The 24,105-nt window shown below is 36.4% G+C and overlaps 2 protein-coding genes across 4 annotated transcripts; both read right to left on the bottom strand.

Moving 5' to 3' along the window:
• Nucleotides 1–15,912: 15,912 nt before the first annotated feature.
• On the bottom strand, nucleotides 15,913–19,583 carry LOC131436919 (chromobox protein homolog 1-like). Of its 2 annotated transcripts, XM_058605912.1 has the most exons (5): nucleotides 19,419–19,583; nucleotides 17,344–17,509; nucleotides 17,052–17,178; nucleotides 16,848–16,994; nucleotides 15,913–16,785 (listed from the first exon to the last, which is right to left on the bottom strand). In XM_058605912.1, exons 2-5 carry the CDS (start codon nucleotides 17,443–17,445, stop codon nucleotides 16,601–16,603), a joined length of 561 nt encoding a protein of 186 aa, XP_058461895.1. In that variant the 5' UTR covers nucleotides 17,446–17,509; nucleotides 19,419–19,583; the 3' UTR covers nucleotides 15,913–16,600. The 2 variants fall into 2 exon arrangements, with proteins under 2 accessions (XP_058461895.1, XP_058461894.1); XM_058605911.1 differs by having other exon boundaries at nucleotides 16,848–17,178.
• A 2,279-nt stretch (nucleotides 19,584–21,862) lies between these two features.
• LOC131436120 (uncharacterized) lies at nucleotides 21,863–23,617 on the bottom strand. 2 transcript variants are annotated; one of them, XM_058604618.1, is made up of 3 exons: nucleotides 23,276–23,617; nucleotides 22,633–23,208; nucleotides 21,863–22,470 (listed from the first exon to the last, which is right to left on the bottom strand). In XM_058604618.1, the coding sequence occupies exons 1-3, from the start codon at nucleotides 23,585–23,587 to the stop codon at nucleotides 22,270–22,272; spliced, it is 1,089 nt and encodes a 362-aa protein (XP_058460601.1). In that variant the 5' UTR covers nucleotides 23,588–23,617; the 3' UTR covers nucleotides 21,863–22,269. The 2 variants fall into 2 exon arrangements, with proteins under 2 accessions (XP_058460601.1, XP_058460602.1); XM_058604619.1 differs by having other exon boundaries at nucleotides 21,863–23,208.
• Nucleotides 23,618–24,105: the final 488 nt, after the last annotated feature.

Genomic DNA, 24,105 nt, shown 5'->3' on the forward strand with positions numbered 1-24,105 from the left:
ACACGATAAACTATAATCAATTATATGCATTTAAATATTATTCGTTCTAAAAAATTATGCGTTACACGCAGAAAAAATGACTCGTTCACTAAAAACAGTTTTCTACACTGAGAAAAAATGACGTTCCGGGAGTTGCTTTTATGAAAATATTTAGAGTTGGTTCTGTTTGCGAAAATATTGACAGTGAAATGCGGTGTTTTGTCAAATACAAATTATAATACGAAATACTTCGACAAATTTTCAAGGACACATTTTGCATCGTGCGGTACACTGTCATGATACACTGTCAGAGTGACAATGTACTTTAACGAGTTTTCTATAAAACTAGCAACTCTGATGACTGGAGAATGATTCACTATAGAGACTGTTTATTATGCTCATAAAGAAAGATTTTTAATTTTTCGAGATCGTGGAAAATCCGAAAGAATTTGATTGTAATTGAAGCTATTTTTTGTGATTATGACTATTTGACTCAGAACCGATATGACTACCGACATCGCTCGCGATTTGGAAGTACCCGGATTCAGTTTTGAAAACTGTCGCAGGTTAGTGTCGTCAGATAAAACGCAAGACTTGAATTTCTAACCTTGATGCTCTTTAGAAATGCTCAACTATTGAAGCAAGGATTTGTTCCACCGAAAGCTATTAAAACTGGTACAATTGTTGGGATTATTTACAAAGATGGTGTCATTTTGGGAGCCAATACTCGTGCTACTGAGGGACCAATCGTGGCGGATACAAAATTGCGAAAAAATTCATTACTTGGCTAATACATGTACTGCTGTGGTGTCGGAACGAATTAGGATCGATTTAGGATCCGGCTCTAACATTGTGATTCGAATGAATGATGCACAATATTTGAGGACGTTCGAGGAAGCTAATAAAAAAGGTACCCGTCCCCTCGCATATGACTACAAACCAGAAACAACGGCAGTTCTACATAGCAAGTGTTTCAACATTGATATTACCGAGGAATGCGTGCGCACTCTGATCCCTGTTGGCGGGTGGACAGCATGGATATCGCTTAGAATTCAATCGTTTTTTATTTAACATATTGAAATGTCAATAAATACACATTTGCAGATATACTAAAACGACTTGTATAATATTTGTCGATCATTTGTGGTCCACAAGAATGTCACACAGGCGTCAGGTATGAATATGGTTCTTCCATGAAAAAAAAAACAATATGAAAATTAGTAATAAAAAAATAAAATACCTCAAATCACGGAAGTTTTCGTTTTGAAATACAAATCATTTCATACATAAGTATTTTTATCCGCTATTCGATAGCGACGCATTGTTTTCATAATAATTACTAGCATGCTTCGATGTCGTAACGTTGCCAGAGATTTTCTTTTTCAACTTTTCTAAGCTGTCATGACGAAACAGTAAAACAGGCCAGGCTAAATTGATCATTCTATGAACCAAACATTGAGGCTGCGAATGTATGGGACCTAAGGGTATTATTATTTGTATTAGGTTTTGTTCCGGGATGTTTCAATTGTTTTCATCACCTGCATTTGAACTGCCACCCACAGCACAATCACTCCATTATCCATAATAACTGTAATAGATACTACAGTGCGATCCGCCAAATCCTTCCTCCAACGAAATGAACAGAATCGGATGTGTGTACAATTTTCTATATTTCGACGTTACCTTGCAAGCTCTTGAAGAAAAAATATCCAGATTTTCAATTAGTGCCAAAGATTCGCCAGGCTGCGCGACAACTGGAGTAACTTAGAAGTGAAATCCCGATCTGAAATGGTCGTTTGTTTATGTTTACACGCTTGAATCCCGGCGCGCCATAATTAATTTCGTGAGGAAATTACCAACACAACCAAAACTGTCTTATCACGCCACCAGTGTATTTTACACACTTAAATTGGTTTACCGACCTCAGCTGTTCAAATCTCGGTAGGTGATTTTATCGGTAAAATTCACGTTTTATCATTGCGGTAACTTGAGGTACTGCTGTCAACAAATGTTCATTTGTGCTGATATATCAGTAAAATGGAAAAATTCGGTAGTTCGGCTGTTCAAAACTCGTCAAAAGAGGCAAGAATTACCGAACGAAATTAAGTGTGTACACACTTAAATTGGATTACCGATCTCAGCTGTTCAAATCTCGGTAGGTGATTTTATCGGTAAAATTCACGTTTTATCACTGCGGTACCTTGAGGTACTGCTGTCAACAAATGTTCATTTGTGCTGATATATCAGTAAAATGGAAATATTTGGTAGTTCGGCTGTTCAAAGCTCGTCGAAAGCGGCAAGAATTACCGAACGAAATTAAGCGTGTACACACTTAAATTGGATTACCGACCTCAGCTGTTCAAATCTTGGTAACCCTCTCAGCAGGCCGTTCTATTTTGTTGGTCTTTTAGCGCTTGTTGAACGACATATTGCACGAAATATTCGTTCAGTTTGCTGGAACAGTTTATTGTTGTTTTTCCTCTTGCAAATATAGTGTGAAAATTAAGTGTTAACTTTACATAGAAAGAAAATTTGTTGTTATTCTACGTGAAGTAGAAGTGTTGTGCAGGTATGTAGTGTCAGTTTAAAAAAATAAGTGGAAAGAGCTTCAGAAATTCTGCAGTAAAACTAGTCCAACGGGGCTCCAACTCCTCATGTTGAAAATGGCTCAACAATGGACCTTTGTCTGCCGGGTTTGTTGAACGAAAAAATTGGCATTCGGTTCAACGGTCTGTTTCAAAATCGGCAAACGAAGGTCCCGTGTTGGCCTCCCGTTGAACGATTGATTGGACTTTCATTGGACCAATGATCCAACGTATTGGACCAATGAAGGACCACCGTTGAACGTTTTTTTTTCCAAGAGGGAAGTGATTTTATCGGTAAAATTCACGTTTTATCACTGCGGTACCTTGAGGTACTGCTGTCAACAAATGTTCATTTGTGCTGATATATCAGTAGAATGGAAATATTCGGTAGTTCGGCTGTTGAAAACTCGTCAAAAGAGGCAAGAATTACCGAACGAAATTAAGTGTGTACGTCGTGACCGTAACGTACATACGACGACACGACCTGCCACTCGCCTATCGAAACTGTATCGCAAATTTAACTACCCCTCAGTAACTGGTAATGTCAAAACGAAATCTCTAGAAAAAATGTTGAAACTGGCAGCACAAGTTGATAAATTATTGATTTTGAATAACAGTTACCATAACCTTGGTTACTGGTTTTAAACAGATTTTAGAATGTAAACAAAACAAATGTTGATGCCATTCCACAAGCCGAACATTCGATCGAGGACGATTTTGGCCGCTGCCAGAGGCTTGTTTCAATTGTAGTGGAAAATCTTGTGTCACCGTGTCTTGAAATTTTCCTACCAGCACAATTTTTATCAGCTGTCGTATAAACCGAGCTGAGATGGATGAATTCTGGTCTTAGTCAATTAAGTGTAAAGAAAAACAAGAAAAAAAACAATATATGTCGATATACAAATCCGATCTATTTCACTATAGCTAGAGTGTTGAATTAACGCAACAACCGTTCATGACTAGCAAAGATCTATTTAGAGCAAACCCGAACGATTGAAACATCTGGAATAAAGCACTCCTATCCATGACGGAAGATTCCGAAAATTCTCTGAGAGAATAAAAACAGAAAGCCTACTATCGAATGTTATACCAGACAAATATTAGCACAGTAATATAAGTTAATTATATAAAAAAAAAACAAAAACCAAACAAATCATATCCATTAAACCGATTTCTTGCTTATTATCGTTTACATGAGATATCGATTCAATTTGTATGTGGAGTGTTTTGAACAATACTTCCAATGCTTTCGGAACCGGAAACCGAGTTTGCCATCAACTAACAAGACCAATTTGAATACAGAAATCTGGAATGAGTTATTCCTATGTATTAATTAAAATATATTGTACAAAATAAACATATTCGCAAGTGATTTTATAGCATCAAATTATCCTTAAGCTGTAAATGTTCGTAGACAATCCGATTTCACGCTAAGAGTCACTGTTTGTTTATTTTAACACTGGTCACTTGGTAACTAGTTCGTAGCAACTAGAACAGTGTTACTCAAAAGATTATTTTTTTATATTAGTAAGGGGTCACTCAATTTATGGTAACCGGTGGTAAATCGTTTACGAACACTTTTAATGCCGACTTTTCTTCGGAGTGTCAAGTCGTGTCGTCGGTACATATGTCGCGTTATTTATAAACCCGCTTGTGAGGAATTCTGGCAACCGTCAGAAGGCTGGCTGCATTCCGGCTGCTGTCAAAATTGTCCAGGCGAAATTGCGTCATTATCTCGCCGTACGTGTCTGGTTTATTTCCCTCCTCTTTCTTTTTTCTTTTTGTTTTTATTCGACTTCATTCGATATTAGTCAATCCCGCATGTACGTACAAAAAACGAATCTTGAGACGAGGTAAATGAGACTGGAATATGAGTATGTTTGGTAGTGAGAAAGTAATGTTACTGGCAATAACATTTTCCATGATTAGTATATATGAAGGACAATAACTTATTGCCTTTCATATGTATCTTTTATTGAAAAAACAAAACTAAGACGCTTAAAATGTAGAACCGACTCAAATGGGTTCTAACAATCTTGTATGGCAAGAATCCGACAGAAAAGAACCGATAATAACCGCTAGGCGAAATTCTCTGCCGGAAACGGTTGTTGCATTGTTGTCAGACTTTTGCCGGAATTCTGGCAAAAATGGCTGGCAGACATAGCTATTGCCAGCCGTCTGGGGAGAAATCTGCCCGCCGCGTACAAGTGGACAACTTTGAAGAATTTTAAAACCAGATGAAAGAGAAAACTTTCCTTTTTCGTTTATAGATAACCAGCTCGGTGGCAAGGATAGGGCGCTACAGCAAGTGCTATCGTAGCCAACATCTGAGGCATTTGGTGGGCAATCAGAGCGCTCAGAGTATGGTAAACAAACATTCGAGCATTTCAAATTGAGTAAAATCTTAATTTTCTTATCGTAGTCAGCGTTGCCAGGTTGCCAGATTAGTCTGGCAAATGCCTAATTTTTTCTCGCTTCGCCAGACACTCAAACTAACCAGATCTTTTGCCAGATTTTCTAAATTTTCCCAGATTTTCCAAGTTTTCCTAGATTTTGTCAGATTTTGCTAGATCTTTACGGTTTTTGGCCTCTATACGATAAATGGGGAGACCTTTTTTTAAATTTTTTGTTCACTGAAAGTGAAGCCCGGCAAAAATTTCCTTGTATATAAATCAAAGTCTTGGCATTACATTCCTTTTTGTGGAATTTGGCCATTCTGTTTCAACAGACTTCGCAGCCGATTCTTAGTGTACAGAATCATTGCACGGCTAGTACTATGGATCCTACTGACACTAAGAATCCTTCCAGGTCGGGGTTCGAACATACGACAACTGGCTTGTGAGACCAGCGTCCTATGCATTGAACCGCCAACCCGGGATCATTCCTTGTATATAGTAGACCCAGACAAACCCAGATAAATTTTCGAGTTCTGACAGACTTTTGAAAAAATAACCTGGCAACTCTGATCGTAGTAATGACATTCTGATCGATAATTTGCGGGGAAGTGCGGTAAAGGGTACTGAATAAACAAGTAGTTTGTAATATCCATTTTTTTGTTAGCCATTCTTCTTCATTGTTTTGGTTTTTTCAGAATGATGCTGGCCATAGTTTCATGACGTCATAGCAGGGGGCTGTAGATAACTCTCAACGAGTCCTGAATTCTTTTAATTTCATTTCAAAATGAATGTTGACAGGTGGCTTACGGGCCGTTATCAAAAACACGCAACACATGATGTTCAGAATGAATTTCAAATCAAATCCGCATGGGTGAAAAAATACTTTCGGCATTCTAAGTGAAATTCAGTATCGCTTTTCGGATATACAGAATTGTTCAAAAACTAGTAAACAATCAATCAATTAATCTCATAAAGCGATTCCAAAGATAAACTCAAGATGGAATGGTCTATGATTTCTCATGTACCATTCAAAAAGGACTCCTCGAAGATTTCGGTTCACCGTCAGTTATAGTTCAATTATTATTTGAAACAAAACAACAAGCTTCGAATCGCTACATGCCTCGTAACTATGACCATGTTTGTTTATGTGGAATTAATATTCCAACATTTCGATATGATAGAAATCGCGATATTTTGCTGCATATCGAGTGGATTTTGAAACAGGAAAGCAGAAATCAACTAGAATTATTGCTAAGAAACTGTTCAACTTGTAATATTCTTATCTTACGAAGCATTGAAATGAATGGATGTTACAACATATTTTGTGCGGTATGTTTACTTCCTTCCAAACTTGTTGCTATGGAATCATTACCGTCATTTTCAAATGTTTATCGACGCTTATTAACGAAGGGTCAACAAAATTACACTATTACTAAGTTCACTGGTTCACGATTACTGGTCCGATATTTTTCAATCGATCGTATGGGACATTGTAATCTTGAGTTTATCTTTGGCGATACTAAATTAATTATATGTATTTTTTTTACTAACGGATCTCACGATAAAATAATATTGCTTTCGGTATATTGTGAACTTTGCTGGAGGAACATATCTTGAAAAAGGAGACGTCGCTTTTAATTTTTTTCTGCAAGCACAATAATTGGACGAAAACGATTAAAAAGGCCTAGTTTGGATAGCATCGTTAATTCCTCTAACAGTTCGGCTGAAAAGTTCGTATCGTTTAATAGAAACACACATTTTCAACATAATTGCCATCAGAGGCGATACAGCGATTATAGCGATCTTCCAACTTTTCGATACCATTTTTGTAGTACGATTTGTCGTTTGCCTCAAAATAGGCCTCAGTTTCAGCGATTACCTCTTCATTGCTTCTAAATTTTTTTACCAGCGAGCATTCTCTTGAGGTCTGAGAACAGGAAAAAGTCACTGGGGGCCAAATCTGGAGAATACGATGGATGAGGGAGCAATTCGAAGCCCAATTCGTTCAATTTCAGCATGTTTTTTTTGTTGTTTTTGAGTTCACGCGGCACCCATTTTGCACAAAGCTTTCTCATATCCAAATATTCGTGAATAATATGTCCAACACGTTCCTTTGATATCTTAAGGGTGTCAGCTATCTCGATCAACTTCACTCTACGGTCATTGAAAATCATTTTGTGGATTTTTTTCACGTTTTCATCGGTAACAGCCTCTTTTGGACGTCCACTGCGTTCATCGTCTTCGGTGCTCATATGACCAGTACGAAATTTTGCAAACCACTTACGATTTGTTGCTTCGCCCGGTGCAGAGTCTGGATAACACTCATCAAGCCATTTTTTGGTATCGGCAGCACTTTTTTTCATCAAAAAGTAGTGTTTCATCAGCACACGAAATTCCTTTTTTCCATTTTTTCACATTAAAAAAAGTAGCTTCACTCAAAATGCGATATCTCACAAACTAATAATCAGACAGCTGTCAAATTTATACACGTGTCTTTTGAAGGTTGGTACTAACTGAAAATGGTATGGATTTAATTCTAGTGGCGCCCTCTCATAGAAACGATACGAACTTTTCAGCCGATCTGTTATAGTTAGAGAGTAATAAAATGGTGTAAGGATCTTGACTTTTAGACTAACGCATTCATAAAGAGAGCAAAAGAACCGACGAAACTGACAACACTTTTTCTACCACCCTGCAGTAATATTAATTTCGACAACTTTCCCTTGCTTATGTCAATTTCAACCAATCACGAGCTGGTCCGAAAATGGCTGTCGAAGTGGATTAACAATTGTCAGGTCCTGTCCTAGTTACTTCTATGTGCGAGATTTGATGCGAACTTGAAAATATATTACTCATTTCCAGGGCTTGTATTGTGAATCCTCAAACGAACGAAGCAACAAAAAAACACCCGCTGTGAAAACTTTCCTTGACATAACTGAATGAGAGACCTATACTAGAGAGAAACTGGATACGTGAGAGTATATGCTACTGAGCAGACCAGTTCCTTTGCTGAGTAAATTGCCAGTGCTGTGAACAGAGATGTCCATCTCCTCTGTGTGACGAAGAGCAAGCAAATTTTTTCCCCTAGCACTGACAACTTCAACGAGAGCTCTTCTCTTTCACATCTATACACCACTGTTGTATAAAATATGCACGCATCATGATTCATGAGTGCGTTTATTTATTTTCTTTTTCCTCCGCCACTGAATCGCACCAAAGTGCTAAAGAAGAGCTAATAAATTCTCTGAGGTGGATGCAGATACTTTCACAGAGGTGTACACGCCGTGAGCACTCTAGTGTATGGTTTGCGTATAAATCGATTTACCTTACACATTTTTCATAGCAAGGCCAGATCTTATACTCTCTATTAATTGAAGTTCACAGAAGTGTTCGCTCACCACCATGCGCCAGTGATCACTTGGGTGTATTTAGGCGAGAGCACGTGAGAACGATTCGTGCGGAGAGAATGTGATTCTCTAACACCAGCTTCTTTCAACACAAGCATGCATGCACTCAAAGTCTGTCTAATGGACACTGCACACTTAAATTGGATTACCGACCTCAGCTGTTCAAATCTCGTTAGGTGATTTTATCGGTAAAATTCACGTTTTATCTCTGCGGTACTTTGAGGTACTGCTGTCAACAAATGTTCATTTGTGCTGATATATCAGTAGAATGGAAATATTCGGTAGTTCGGCTGTTCGAAACTCGTCAAAAGAGGCAAGATTTACCGAACGAAATTAAGTGTGTGAGAAGAAGTGCGCTTTCCTCTTTGTGTGGAGCACACCAAATGTATCCGCAGTGTATAATTGAAACTTACGCCCTGGTGTATTACTCTAGTGAAATGCCATCTCTGGCTGTCACTCTTAATTAGCACATGAACTACACACTTAATTTCGTTCGGTAATTCTTACCTCTTTTGACGAGTTTTCAACAGCCGAACTACCGAATATTTCCATTCTACTGATATATCAGCACAAACGAAAATTTGTTGACAGCAATACCTCAAGGTGCGCAGTGATAAAACGTGAATTTTACGGATAAAATCACCTACCAAGATTTGAACAGCTGAGGTCGGTAATCCAATTTAAGTGTGTAAGCAATCCATGGCAATTAGGTTTTGTCGTGAATACGACTTACTTTACTATGGGGCGCCTTTTCAAAATTTACCCTCTGAGAGAGTGATAAGTTTTTGATCGTGAATATCTCCTGTTATATCTAACGAATCAACATAATTCTTGCTACATGCCATCGGAAATATGATCACAATTTTATGATAAAACTTTCAGTTGTGTGACATATTCTTAAATAGTTCACAATTAAACTTTTCTGAAATGTTTGGTATAAACGAGTATCAAAGAGGATAATTCATATGGCGCGTTTGCCTTTCTCGTATTTTGAAATCTCATAGCTCAGTGATCTGTAGAAGGATTTATATAATCTAACTACCAATAGAATCGAAAATCTTCAACTTGAACGTGTATTACAACAATATTGAAGTTTTTCAATAGTACACTATTGAAAAACCTGTTTGATTTAACCCATGACAGCACCAGCCAATCAGAACGCGAGATGTCTGTATCTATACAAGAGCATCCATATAAAAGTTGAATGGTTCACTTTTCCTATCATTTGCTGAGCAACTCTTCCCGAAACAAGACACACGACAGCAACATCGAGGACCTGTCGTCTCATTGTTTCCCGATATGAATGCACGAGACACCGTCGGCACAATGACACCGAAAAAGGCAGCCAAAAAGTCCAGCAAGGCCCATTGCCGAAACAAGACACACACGAGAACCATCTCAGATCTCAATATTTCCTACCAAAAGATTCATCAAGATGGGAGTTAAAATAATTTGCACCGTCACTAACACATTCAATTACGAACGGTAATGCGAAAGCGAAAGTGATGATTTTGAACACATCTTTATACTAGTTTACAAATATGCCGTGCGAAACAGAGTTGCCACAGATCAATATGTATTTTTGTCGCGATTACTTTAGTATGCGGCCGAAAACCAAAATTGTTAGAACAAATGTTTCCACATGATTTGCGCATTCTACTTTCCAGGCGTATCAGAACTGGCTAAACTTAAAGCAATTCTAAATATTTCTTTATCACAGTGATGTGGTCATCCTGAAAAGGACGGGGTTTTCAACGGATGGCCAGCTGCAGATGGCGAGGGATGATTTTCGTTTTCGTTGTCATGGGCAGCGTTACCGGTCAATTCCAACACTTCGGCAACCAAGTACTCCATCACTGCCGCCAGATAGACCGATGCACCAGCACTGACACGCTCGGCGTAGTTCCTCTTCCGAGGCAAACGATGGATTCTGCCGCCAACTGGGCACTTCAGACCAGCACGGTTTGAGCGGGACTTTACCTTGCCCTTAATTGTTCCTCCACAATATGCTGTTAACAGCTCGACGACCCATTCAGTATTACTGGCTGCCGCTCTGCTAACTCTCTCTTTTATATCGTTTCACTGTTTCCCGTTCTGCGTATAGGAAAGGAATTCTAACAAAGGGACGTCCTACCGTGCTACCACTAGCACGTATAAAAGGAAATGTGATGTGAGAAATAGCGTCATTTAAGTTAAAGCAGCTACTCTGTACGTACGAGACACCGTCAGAACGATGGCTCCGAAACAGGTAGAAAAGCAGATTTGTACCGTCACTAACACATTCAATTACGAACGGCAATGCGAAAGCGAAAGTGATGATGTTGAACACATCTTTATACTAGTATGGGGTCGTGTGAAAATATGCCATGCGAAACAGGGTTGCCATATATACAGGTTAATCTGTATTATTATTATTACTATTATTATTAGAATCACTCTTGTATACCGAAGATCGTAGATACATTTCAGACCAGGCCATTGCAATTGTCTCGTACTGAAATTTCGAGAAGAATCAGATATCTTCGAACATAGCTTCAATAAAAATAAACTACAAATTTGTCGTACCTAGCTTCCTATATTAGCAAATTAAAAAGGAATTGTTTCAAGTTTGGAATATATAGTTGTAGAATAGTAGCTGTTTAATGTAACTAATCTGTACTTTAATGTAGGTGTATCGCTTCAAATTCTATTAGGGGCTGTCCATAAAAGACGTCACGCCGCAAGGGGGAGGGAGGTGTTTCCTAAAACGTGACCTTTTGTGACAGTGGGGAGGGGGGGGAGGTTTTCGGAATGTGACGTCCAATATTTTCAATGAGCGCATTTTTGAAATACCTAATTATATTACTGCTTTGCCCTATTTCCTGAAAAAATCTCCACAATAAACGTTTACATTCTATAGGAAAACGTGTATTTGTAGATATAAAAGCTTTTTCTTGTAAATTCGGAAATGAGTGATGCAGGAAACCATTTCTGTTGTGATCAGCAAAAGTGCACGGAGGAGCGAGTAAATTAGCGAAATTTATAAATTTTGCCTAATATGAGTAAAAAGGAAAAAGATGCCTTCAAACAGTTTAACTTAAGATGTGTACTGACAATTTTTTCAGTAATTTGATTTTCTAGCAATGATAATAGTATATCATAATAATTTCTCTTATCTGATTCTGATGCAGTTCATTCAATTATACTTAATTTGAAAAAGGGCGGGAGATCAACGATTTCAGACGTAGAACATGTCATGTCTTATCTTGATCATATGTGATTTTACTCCACCAACATAAAAGCTTATCGAATCATCCAATGATTGAACTTTCACTGATCAACTAATAATGAAAAGATTCTCCGGCAAAGATCTCGTTTTGATGAGGTTTTGGTCTTTATTTTCTCAGCCCTGTAAGCTACACTACGGAAATATTATTCTTTACCTAAAACAATATATCTGTGTACCCCTAGGAGGACTAAAACAGATGATTTAAATGTTTCATCAATTCCAACCAAATACTTTTGTTAATTTATATAATTGATATTAATAAAATAATTCCGATGATTTTGTAGATTTATGGATATTTTTTAATCTAATGACAGCATGTAATAAATCGATTTTTCCCTCATATTTTTATGGTTTGTCATACATATTGAGAATTTATTGAGATGAATTTTATTTATTTTGAATTCGTGACAAGTGACATAGGGGGGAAGGGGGGTCTTTGCTTCTGTGACAATTTGTGACAAAGGGGGATGGGGAGTCAAAAATCGTCAAAAAAAGCGTGACGTCTTTTATGGACAGCCCCTTAGTGAAAAAGAGGAAAGCTTGCACAATTCATACAATCAATCAACTAACTGATATTCGGAAAAGTGATGGGAGCGTGTCAGTTTTTTCGTATTCACGACATCCAGTTAAGTCTCTGACATTACTCACCCGCCTTTTTTATCGTGACGACACGAATGAACAAGTATTCATCCTTGACAGTTCAGCGGTACTGTTTACAAACAAGCTTAAACAAAAATCGAAGAGCACATCTCAAACAATCATCTTTACACTTTGCAACTAGTCACTTCTATTTAATAAATATTAAAAGTGAACCGTATTCAATCGTGAACAAATGTTTTAAAATTTTATTTAGGCGATACGGACCGTAAATGGTCTGATCCAATTTGTCAATAAACAAACAAAAGAAATTTCTGTTTACAAACAGTACTGCTGGACTGTCAAAAAGTGTTCATCCGATTGAGGTTAGCAGTGACGGTAAAAAACCTAATTATGTTTTGCACGATTACGACACAAATGAACTTTTTATGAATCAAATTCATTTTTAACAGTTGCCGTGTGCTTGTTTTGCGACTGCAGATTAAAAATTGAAGAATGACGAAAAAGTGCCTGTTAAAAACATGTTTCACAGAAAAAAGAACTAAAAAGATTGCCCTGTATGTGTTTCCAGCGTCAAGGAGCGACATGTGTATAAATCTGTTTAGTGTGATGCGACTTGCAATTTTTGCATTCAAACAATAAAGTTCCATTTCGTTTTTTGCCATTTTTGAGTTAGCTTGACGGATGAAATTTATTCTAAATATTTTTTTCAAAAATTGCAGTAAAAATAGTGGGTTGGCTCAGTACTATGTAGAACAAATTTTTGTCTGTCCTATATGCAAAGTTCTCGCATATCACTCCCATTTAGTGCGAATCGCATTAATTTTATAAATCGGAACATTAATGGTGTATTAGGGAAATGGAGGTAAAGTGAAGGCATTTCGATAGTCCCACGACAAAAGGGCGTAACTGCAAATGAGAGCCTCTCTTTGTTTACTTTCCCTTTTGATTAGTACGAAGCCATTATTGCAAATTCTCTAAAGTTTGCAATATAAGTCGAAAGCATGTAGTTTTGCCTTGAAAGTTTTGCGAAGAGTAAAGCGTCAAATAGAAAAACTGTTCGGTAAATCGTAAAAGGAAAAGTAAATAAAGAGAAACTGTCATTTGCAGTTAGGTCCTTTTGTCGTGGGACGGTCGATTTTTTGTTTAATGATTTTTTTTACATTTCAAATTCAAAAAATATTGCGTATGAAAATTTACGCTGTCTTCATGACTCGACTAAAATCTATTATCTTCTTGAATATTTGTTGCGTTAAGTAAATATTCAGAACGACTGCCCCATTTTGCCCCCTGTAGAGGGCAAAGCTAGTAACTTTCTGATGAACTTTTAAACTGTAAACAAATACACATCGACTGTCAAAAAAAAAAGTTCATTCTGTTTATTTTGTGAGGTTACACACTTAATTTCGTTCGGTAATTCTTGCCTCTTTTGACGAGTTTTCAACAGCCGAACTACCAAATATTTCCATTCTACTGATATATCAGCACAAATGAGCATTTGTTGACAGCAGTACCTCAAGGTACCGTAGTGATAAAACGTGAATTTTACCGATAAAAGCACCTACCGAGATTTGAACAGCTGAGGTCGGTAATCCAATTTAAGTGTGCACACACTTAATTTCGTTCGGTAATTCTTGCCTCTTTTGGCGAGTTTTCAACAACCGAACTACCGAATATTTCCATTCTACTGATATATCAGCACAAATGAACATTTGTTGACAGCAGTACCTCAAGGTACCGCAGTGATAAAATGTGAATTTTACCGATAAAATCACCTCCCACTTAGAAAAAAACGTTCAACGGTGGTCCTTCATTGGTCCAATACGTTGGATCATTGGTCCAATGAAAGTCCAATCAATCGTTCAACGGGAGGCCAACATGGGACCTTCGTTTGCCGATTTTGAAACAGACCGTTGAACCGAATGCCATTTTTTTCGTTCAACAAACACGTCAGACAGAGGTCCATTGTTGAGCCATTTTTAACATGAGGAGTTGGAGCCCCGTTGGACTAGTTTTACTGCAGAATTTCTGAAGTTTTTTCCACTTATTTGTTTAAACTAACAATACATACCTGCACAATACTTCTACTTTACGTAGAATAACAAATTTTCTTTCTATGTAAAGGTAACACTCTTGGTAACACTTTATTTTCACACTATTTTTGCAAGAGAAAAAACAACAACAAACCGTTCCAGCAAATTGAATGAACGTTTCGTGCAATATGTCGTTCAACAAGCGCTAAAAAACCAACAAAATTGAACGGTCTGCTGAGAGGGCTACCGAGATTTGAACAGCAGAGGTCGGTAATCCAATTTAAGTGTGTAGCATAAATTTTGCATTTGAGCCCGTTTCAAAACGATCAATTTTTTTCTTGTAAGTTTATACTGTGTATATATCCTAGAAACACAAAAAGTAATGGTTATTCAATTAATATTCATAGGAGCTAAAAGTTATGAATCTAGTTTTCTCATAGGCATCTTCAATATGATAACCGTTCATCAAATACTAACCTCATGAAGCATACTCATTAGCTGGTGCACATCTTCATGAACTAATGAACGAACGAAGCAGCTTTCCTTGCTTGGGTTGCGCTGTGAATTCTACCTGACATACGAATGTGTGTGAATAGCACAGAGGGTGAAACTCTTTTGTTTATATTAGTTGCTTCTATTTGCAAGCCCTGTTCGTTTCCGAGCAATATCGTGTTTCCTACGAGTTCTCTTGGGCCAAAGAAGAGAGTTGCACTGCGCTCAGTGACGTGGAACCTTATTTTGCCCGAGTGGGTGCAAATTGTGGTCCATACTACTGATGCAGTTACGCTGCACAATGAATTTAATTTTTTATTTTACTTTTTTATTCGACAGAATGGTATGTATTCATAAACGTTACTTTTTTGTGAAAATAAAATAACGAGGGAATTTTACCTTCATAAACATATGTTAATGTAGTTGGGTTTATGTTGAATGTTATCATAAGGTTACTCGCTTTGCCCTCTACAGGAGGCAAAATGGGACAGTCGTTCTGAATAATTACTCAACGCAACAAATATTCAAGAAGATAATAGATTTTAGTCGAGTTATGATGACAGCGTAAATTTTCACATGTAATATTTTTTATATTTGAAATGTAGAAAAAAATCATTAAACAAAAAATGTCTTCGCTTCACCCCCATTTCTCTAATACACCATTAATGTTCCGATGTATAAAATTAATTCGATTCGCACTAAATGGGAGTGATTTGCGAGAGCTTTCATATAGGACAGACCAAAATTTATTTTACATAGTACTGAGCCAACCCACTATTTTTATTGCAATTTCTGAAAAAAATATTTAGAATAAATTTCATCCATCAAGCTAACTCAAAAATGGCAAAAAAACGATATGGAACTGACAAATGAGTATGGGCTATATAGATTTTTATAGAGGAATGTGATTTAGACACAATTCACTGGGACCCTTATTATCGGCATCAATTCACGGTGAAAATCAAGCGAAGAAAATGTTGGCCTTTATTACGGAACTCAGAAGCAATTACTTGGATGACCTTAATGTTATTTTGAATATCACGACACCAACATTTTGCTGGAAAAATAATACTTTTCCACTACAGGTCAAATCAAGTAAAGTGATATGTGAGTGAAGTGAAAGTGGAAGTGAGAACGGTGATAAGGGACTGTATGTTGATTTAGTTTTCTTACTTTATTGATTACTAATATTTAAATTTTCACTTTCTTACACATAGTTCAGATGTTTTCATTGTAAGGAAAAACAAGTCTCGGGGAACGAATATTTTTTGCAAACAGAAGGCGCTTCACTTTCGGAAAGAGGTGCATTGAATTATATTAAAAAAATAGAAAATCTCTTGACCGGCATAATAGCAGTGAATAATATACAATGGAACCACATCACACACGCTCAAAAAACAGCTTCCAAACTGTGTAGCTTTGCACATTCGTTCTAGCATAGACAGTATATGAAGTCTTTCATATCCTATCTAATTTTGTCTTTCATGCCATTTTTGCAAACTCGATTTTTTTCCGAACAAAAGAGTAATTACACAAATTGTTTATACAATTTTTGTGATCCACTGCATATACTGCTTGTATTTTGGTATGGGAATTATTAAGAAACTGATTTCATTTGGACAATTTGATTAATGTTAATTTGATCAAACAAAAAAATAAAAGAGCTTCAAGACCTACACGCCGGGAATATGTGTTATTTGTTTCATTCGGATGCGAGAGCAACCTGGTTTGTCAATCTTTTCACTTGATGTAAAAAGGAAAGAGAAAGCTGGTACTTAAAAATAGATTCACATAGTCATACTCTTATAATTAAGCTGTGTGTTTTATACTATCAGTTACTCCTTTAGGCGTAATCATCCTTAGAATCGTTTTTCTTCTCAGAGGTTTGCCATGTTAGACGGGATTCGTAGAATTTGATGACGATTTGTGGACATTTGATGTTGGCTTGTTTAGCCGGTACAAGATCCGCATTAGCTGCATCTTTCCATTTCATCAGAAACATTAACTGTCCATTGTGGTCAGTGGCACCTATTGATATAAAAAATAGTCTAAGGTGAAACAGATCAATAACAGAAAAACGTAATTATCACCTAGAATTTCCTCTGGTTCGAGACCTCGGTCGAAACCGATCTTTTTATCTTCTCCGGTAGTTGACTTTCTTTTGGCCGCAGCAACCTTGGAATCATCCGATGCTGCTGACTTGCGACCAACCTTTCGACCCGAGCTTTCTTCTTTGCCTGTGAGTGTGACACTCTCAGCACTGTGTTTACTTGCAGTTGATGATTGTAACTTACCATCTTTTTCTTTTTTCTTTCTAGCATCTTCAAACGCTTGGATCAAATCAGGACAGTCAAGATTTTCCTCGGGTTCCCAAGTGTTCTCTTCTGCCGAGTACCCTTTCCATTTAAGGTAGTATTCAACCTAGAATCACAAGAAGCTATTAGGTTCGTTATCTTCACAACTAGCCTCGATTTCTCGACAATTCAGAAAGATTATTGATATGCTCGAACGGCAAAGTCCATGTAAACAGTCCTGCTACTGAATTAAAGTGTCACAGAATCAAACATATTCATTTCATTCAGTTACCTTGCCATTCACAACTCTTCTGTCGAGAATTTTTTCAACGGAGAATTCGGCTCCATCGTCGATTGGTTGTTCGTTCTTGGACGAGGCTCGTTTACCGCTCATTGTTGTCTTTAAATCCGTCTTCTGCGTATTTTTTTAATGTGATTCAATTAATTATGGAGAAATCCTGAAAAAGTGTTTCAAGGTAGATAAAGAATTGTTAAATTGATATTCTTTAGTAGTGTAAGCGCATTCAGATGCTGTCACCCCGATTTGTTTGAATCGGATTGTTTCAACCGAATGCGAAATTTTGCATTCTGTATCTCGATCGAGTTCAAGTTTTCTATACAATAGCATTACACGATCGAATTAAAGAATGCAAATTTTCAATTTTTCTACAGAACTATTTTGGAAAAATTCACCTTTATTCAGTATGCCGATCGAAAGTAAAGTTTTTCATACTGTATTTCGAACAAATTCTTCTTTTTCATAAAAAAAGAAACACCACTCGTTCGATATGCAAAATGGAAATTTTTACATTCGAAGAAAAATAATAATTCGACTCGAACGGAATGCAGAATTGGGGTGATTGATAGAACAAAAAACTACACGCAGGTCTAGGCAAAAGAGGTTAAGTGAACGGAATGTCAACACAAAATAAAATAAGAGAATAATGCGCAAGCTAAAGAGAACTCGTTTAGTCATATTGTTTAGCCGTAGAAGAAAATAACAAGGAACTTCACAAAGGCAGAAAACGATCTGTATTCTAATAGTGATTACAGAATATACACAATTCACCTCAAAACAATTTCCCAGTACATACAATCTAAAAAGTATTTCCCAACATACACATCTGTTATGTATTTCGATCGAATATAAAAACTCGCATTCTGTAATTCGATCGAGTGATTTTATATGGAAAACTCGATCGAGATACAGAATAGGGATGAAACTTTTTCTATGAAATCAAACATCAAATTGAGGCATAGTAACTCGCTGTGAGTAGGGCAAACAAGTCGGTAGCACGTTAAATTTTGTTTGCAAAAGACTTCCGCATTCGACTGGTCATTGATCGATTCACACTGCGTTGCCTTCATGGAAACCGGACAAACTGGGGGATTACAGATTTGTGTTTGAAAGACCGCCGTTTCCGACATATTAATATCTATGTCCAGATTTACTACACTAATTTAGTTATAACAATACTTGCGCCCAGCTTACCCATAAGTAGTAAGGTAATCTGCCATCAGGATCGTAGAGCTTAAGTAGTAAGCCTTTGAACTTACAATAAAAAAATAGTAAGGCAATCATAGATGAATTATTACATCTTTGTTTTTGGTTTATTTTTTTCAGCTGCGAAAATCTCTTTTTTGTCATCATTTGAAAAATAGTTATATATCATTTTAAGAATTTGCGTCGAATGATTGGTTTCTGTATTGAAAATTATTTACTTTCAAAATGTGATAATATTTAGATTCAACAAACGCATTTGTATATTCCAGAAAACCCAATCACAGCTTTGATTTGGGATAGTACCATCATGATTACCGAATTTTTAACAATGGCAATGTCTGAATTTAAGGTGAACAAAATTTTGTGTACAATACTGTGTCAAAAACAAAAATATTGAATTACTAGCAACACTTTAGATAAAAAAATGCGGTGCTTGATCCAGAATACAATAGTGAACTGTTCCACCAGTATAACTTATTCGAAAGATGTACTTGGTTGATTCTGATCAAGTATATCTACCCTATTATTCTGGGAAATTATTTCCAGTTCACATCATTAAAACAAAATGAATGAAAAAATAGAAAACATTAGAACCTCTAAAGTAAAACGTAGCAGTTTGTGAACGATTTAAATACTACCATATAATACATTTTTAAATAGAAACTAGAATCAAATCCCTTCTGCAAGTAGACAAACAGTATGCTTTGTAAATGCTTATTTCCCTCCAAGAGTCTATAACGCCACCACAAGTTAGAAGCAAAACGTAGGAGAATAAAACGCAACTTTGACAACCAATCAAACCAAGCGCCGTGACGCAGGAGGAATGCAATTTAGAAACTTAATTTTCTTGATATTTTACTCACTTTTCTTCGTTTTTCCAGGCGTACCGGGTACCGAATGTGGCAATTGTTACAGCCGAATATAGTTGACGGCTGTTTAAGAAAAATCACGCACAAAAATTAATTTTTTAACCTTACAAAAAGCAACTGATGCGCTCTGCCGAGAGGTGTAAGCTTGTTCTTTTTCTTTTTTTTTCGTAATCGTTGACAGAACAGCGGCGCGGCAATACATTCAGTCGAGTGTACACCACAGACCGTATACACGCAGAAAAAAAAATGAAATTGGTACTAATTCAGTTTTACTTTAACCGGCCACCAATCACACCCGTAGGGCAGATCACTTATGTCGTTTTCACTTGATGCCAAAACTAAAATAGTTCCAACCTTAAAGGCAGAGTCTTGGCATTACACTCCTTTTGTGGAATTCGGCCTTTCTGCTTCAACAGACCCCTCAGCCAATTTTTAGCGTTCAGCATCATTACATGGCTACTACTACGATCCTATTGACACTAAGAATCCTTCCAGGTCGAGGCTCGAACCAAAGATAAAATCAAGATTACGAATTATGATAAAAGCATATGAACCATTTGGGTCACTGTTTCAGAATATTGCTGTGTAAATTTTAAATTTGCTGTACGTTGGGATCACTACCGCCACCTACTCGACTGTTCGCCTCGATCACAGCCTCAATATTTCAAAACGTTCCTCTTCGTTCCGGAACGATAACAAAGGTTATTTTTCTATAGCACAAATTTTCTTTCCACAGTAGTTTGAAAATCGAATCGAATATCCAACATTTAGTAACATGTTTGTGGAGTAGATGCTTAGGAGATGACTTTCAATAATCAATTTGTGATTTAATGATTTAGATTGATTTTTTTCCAGACTGATAAAGCTGGTTGGATTGATGAGATCGATGAGTAAATGTGAATAATTAGCATTCGGAAACCAAGTAATTTTGATCGAATATGATTTGGACATTTTTCCGGTACAACATTAACAACGGAGATGCGATATAAAATTCCTGAATAAAGTTTATTATCGACCTCTTCATTCTACTAGACATTTAAACATATGATCATATCAATATGCACTGAATCGCAAATTCACTGCAGTTGACAGAACTCGATAGCACTCCGGCTCTTTATTCCTCGAATGGAAACTATATTGCATAAAAATCAATAAACCGAAACTGTTTTTTACCAATGGCGATCCGATGCCTACCGTTTTCAAACCGACTATGGCAGTGTACGCCAATCTTATTTTGAATGATAATATTCCATGGCGAAGGATTTCATCACAATTCACATCCAGTTCCCGTTATCTAATTCATCAGAAGAATCACTTCCATCAAACACGCAAGCCATTACGAATGCAAATAACTGTACATTGGAGAATAGTGTAACATTCATATGACAAGAAAAATTATCAAGATGAGCTATATTAGCAACACTATTACCAATTACTTGTTGCTCCCGATATCATTAAACGCAAGTGATGTTGTATGAAAAACTCGAACTCAATCGAAATACAGATTACAAATTTAATTCCATTTAAATATTCCGATTCGATCGGAATACAGAATCGGATTGTATATAAAGATCTGAATGTGACAATAAGAACCATAAGTATGTGCTGAATGGCGGATTTGGTACGTAGAGAACGAGTACTAGGATTGAACCTTTCGTAAAATCTCTAGAATAGGCAAGGAGACAAGCAAGATCAGTAGATCGACGTTAATTTTCAATTTTAGGAATTCGGTATCGATGTTTTCAGTCGTACTTTTCAGATGGTAGAGCTTAGATATAAAATAAGTGAAAATGCGCACAATTTCATTGTAATTTTATTAATTAACAAGAGTACGGGAGCTTTCTAAATAAATTCGTTCAAATTCATGCGAACAGCTTTGTGGTTGCGTTTCTGCCGACACTTATTATTCCCTGTTATTTTGTTCCTGAAGTGAGTCTCTTTTAAAAATCCCTGAATAAACGTTTTAAAAATACAATTCATTAATTTGGTAAAACATGCTTTGCAAACTGAGGTTCCGAAGCTTTCGAATTTGACATATTGTTTCATTCGCAATTTAACATGTTTTCTATTTTCATATAAATTTTTTTTAAATTTTTGTTTAAATACGGCAAATGAAACAATATCATACAGTTTGTTGTTAGGAATATTAATCTGACGAAAAGAAAATTGAGATTTTAATTTGCAAAAAGCGTAATCTTCATTATGCGAGGAAGCGTTATCCTGTTCAATTTTCAACACTGAACGACATCTTGCATGAGGCAGTTTATGAACTGCTGCTCCAATGATATATATATATATATATATATATATATATATATATATATATATATATATATATATATATATATATATATATATATATATATATATATATATATATATATATATATATATATATATATATATATATATATATATATATATATCAATGCGTTTATGTCCTTCGCGAGGAACTGATAGGGTGCATCAACATTTAATGGTTCGAAATCAAATGTTAGAGTGTTTGACACCGCCGTGAAAGTTTCTTCAAGATCTTCCTCATTCAGGAAAAATGGAAGCCTATCGTTCTCACAATTCATACCATCATTGGAGATGTTACTTGATTTACTGGATGATATCATGGCATATTTAAATGCAGTGCAAAATTGGAAAGCATTGGGAGCTTCATTAAACCCACAACGGCGTCCAATTTCAGAAAAAAAATTCTCCAAGCAGTCCTGGCACAGTGGGTTTGTGCATAGATAATTGCAGCTGTATTGTTCTTTCAGCGTGTTCCAAATCCACTTCAAAGCGTTGATGTTCCCTATATAACCGTTAAGGTATACCGGACGTTTTTGGGCACTAGTTAGTGCTCTGGACAATTTTTTTGCCTGAAAATAATTAATATATTTGGTATAAGTAATGAGTTCGAATAGGCCCAAATTTTTTTTACTGTTTTAATGTTGAAGCACGTATTTACAGTATAGTACATTGTCTTGACGACTCGTTGTGTTTCCTCTAGAAATTTAAGATGCACAGAATTGTCTGTTATTGGAGTTCTGTAAGGCTGAAGTAATAAATGTGGTTAGGACAACTGGTATTCAGTCATATATTGAATGCAAACTAGAACCACTGCTCGATAGAAACTTTGAATGATTTTTTAATAAGGTTAGCTTGCATAGATCTGGTCTAGATAGGTTGGTTTCAAAATAACAATATTTCCATTTACCTTGCCAATTGAATTCACGTAACGTTCTTTCGAATTGAATGTATCGAATAGTTTATCGTGGAGTGCGATGAAAGACGCTGATTGTAGTGCTGCTGTTGGTAGTGATCCTATTTCCACATAATGTCGAATGGCAATAGCACATGATTCGCTTAACGTACGTGTTGCTATAGAAACATTCATTTTCGAAAACGGTGGAAGTTGAATAGCTTTATAAAGAAGTTTGGGAGCTAAACGCAACGTGGATGCCACATCAGTTTCGAAAAGAAGCTTGATGTGATTAAATGAGGCTATCTGGTCTTCGAATACAGCGTTGTACTTATAAAGTGCATTTCGTGCATTTTTCAACAAATGGGGTGGATCAAACATAACGGCTATATTTTCGTTGTCAACTTGTATTATTGGGTGTTCAGCAGTTCCGCCAGCTTCACGAATCATTTTTTGATTTGTTGTAGACTGGTCCATCACCAGAGCTATCGGTATGAGTCCGGTATCACGAATAGCAATAATACTTTTTCTTGTGAGCTTCATTTGAATTTCACTTCCAAGGGTATTGTGAGCAAGAAAATATCCAACAGGCTGAAGATAAAATTCATGGAACTAAAATTAAAACAAAACAAGTTGTATAAATAATTATTTTACACACCTGCTTGAATCTACTGTATATCCCAGAGACCATTATTACAACTGCTTCAGTTGCCAGTTTTGTAGGATCATTCCTTTCGACCTTCTTTACAACGCCGTAATCCGAAAATTCATAGAACGTGTCGGACTTAGCACAATAAGTCAGTTCTGATTTAACAGACATTCCATCTAGGCAGATCATTACTAATTTGTTCTGTTTAGTTCGCAGCCACTTAATTTTAGTTTTCATTCGATTCAAGATTGCTCCGTCCAACCCTGGCTTTAAACGAATGTTTCGATTAAAATTGTACACACTGTTTTTGTGTGGTAACATTATTTGCTTTGAGTTTCTTATATACCGGTAAGTACGAGCAAAGATAAACTCAAGATTACAATGTCCCATACGATTCATCGAAAATTATCGAACCAGTAATCGTGAACCAGTGAACTTAGTAATGGTGTAATTTTGTTGACCCTTCGTTAAAAAGCGTCGATAAACATTTGAAAATGACGGTAACATTCCATAGCAACAATACAAGTTTGGAAGGAAGTAAACATACCGCACAAAATATGTTGCAACATCCATTCGCTTTAATGCTTCTTAAGATAAGAATATTGCAAATTGAATAGATTCTTAGCAATAATTCTAATTGATTTTTGTTTTCCTGTTGCAACATCCACTCGATATGCAGCGGAAAACTGCAATTTCTATCGTATTGCAACTTAAGGTTAATTCTATATAAACAAACACTGTCATAGTTACGACGCATGTAGCGATTCGACGCTTGTTGTTTTGTTTTAAATAATAATTGAAGTACAACTGACGGTGAACCGAAATCATCGAGGGGTCCT

The sequence above is a fragment of the Malaya genurostris genome, chromosome 3, assembly GCF_030247185.1.
Source record: "Malaya genurostris strain Urasoe2022 chromosome 3, Malgen_1.1, whole genome shotgun sequence".
Lineage (NCBI taxonomy): Eukaryota > Metazoa > Arthropoda > Insecta > Diptera > Culicidae > Malaya > Malaya genurostris.

What these genes read in the sequence shown, in the direction of transcription:
- LOC131436919 (XM_058605911.1), bottom strand. Translation starts at nt 17,445, where the DNA reads ATGAGCGGTAAACGAGCCTCGTCCAAGAACGAACAACCAATCGACGAT. An exon ending in GAAGAGTTGTGAATGGCAAG is followed by an intron (nt 17,179 to 17,343) that starts GTAACTGAATGA and finishes TTGTGATTCTAG; the next exon opens with GTTGAATACTACCTTAAATG. An exon ending in CGAACCAGAGGAAATTCTAG is followed by an intron (nt 16,786 to 16,847) that starts GTGATAATTACG and finishes TTATATCAATAG; the next exon opens with GTGCCACTGACCACAATGGA.
- LOC131436120 (XM_058604618.1), bottom strand. Translation starts at nt 23,587, where the DNA reads ATGTTACCACACAAAAACAGTGTGTACAATTTTAATCGAAACATTCGT. An exon ending in TATACAGTAGATTCAAGCAG is followed by an intron (nt 23,209 to 23,275) that starts GTGTGTAAAATA and finishes TTTTATCTTCAG; the next exon opens with CCTGTTGGATATTTTCTTGC. An exon ending in ACGTGAATTCAATTGGCAAG is followed by an intron (nt 22,471 to 22,632) that starts GTAAATGGAAAT and finishes TTATTACTTCAG; the next exon opens with CCTTACAGAACTCCAATAAC.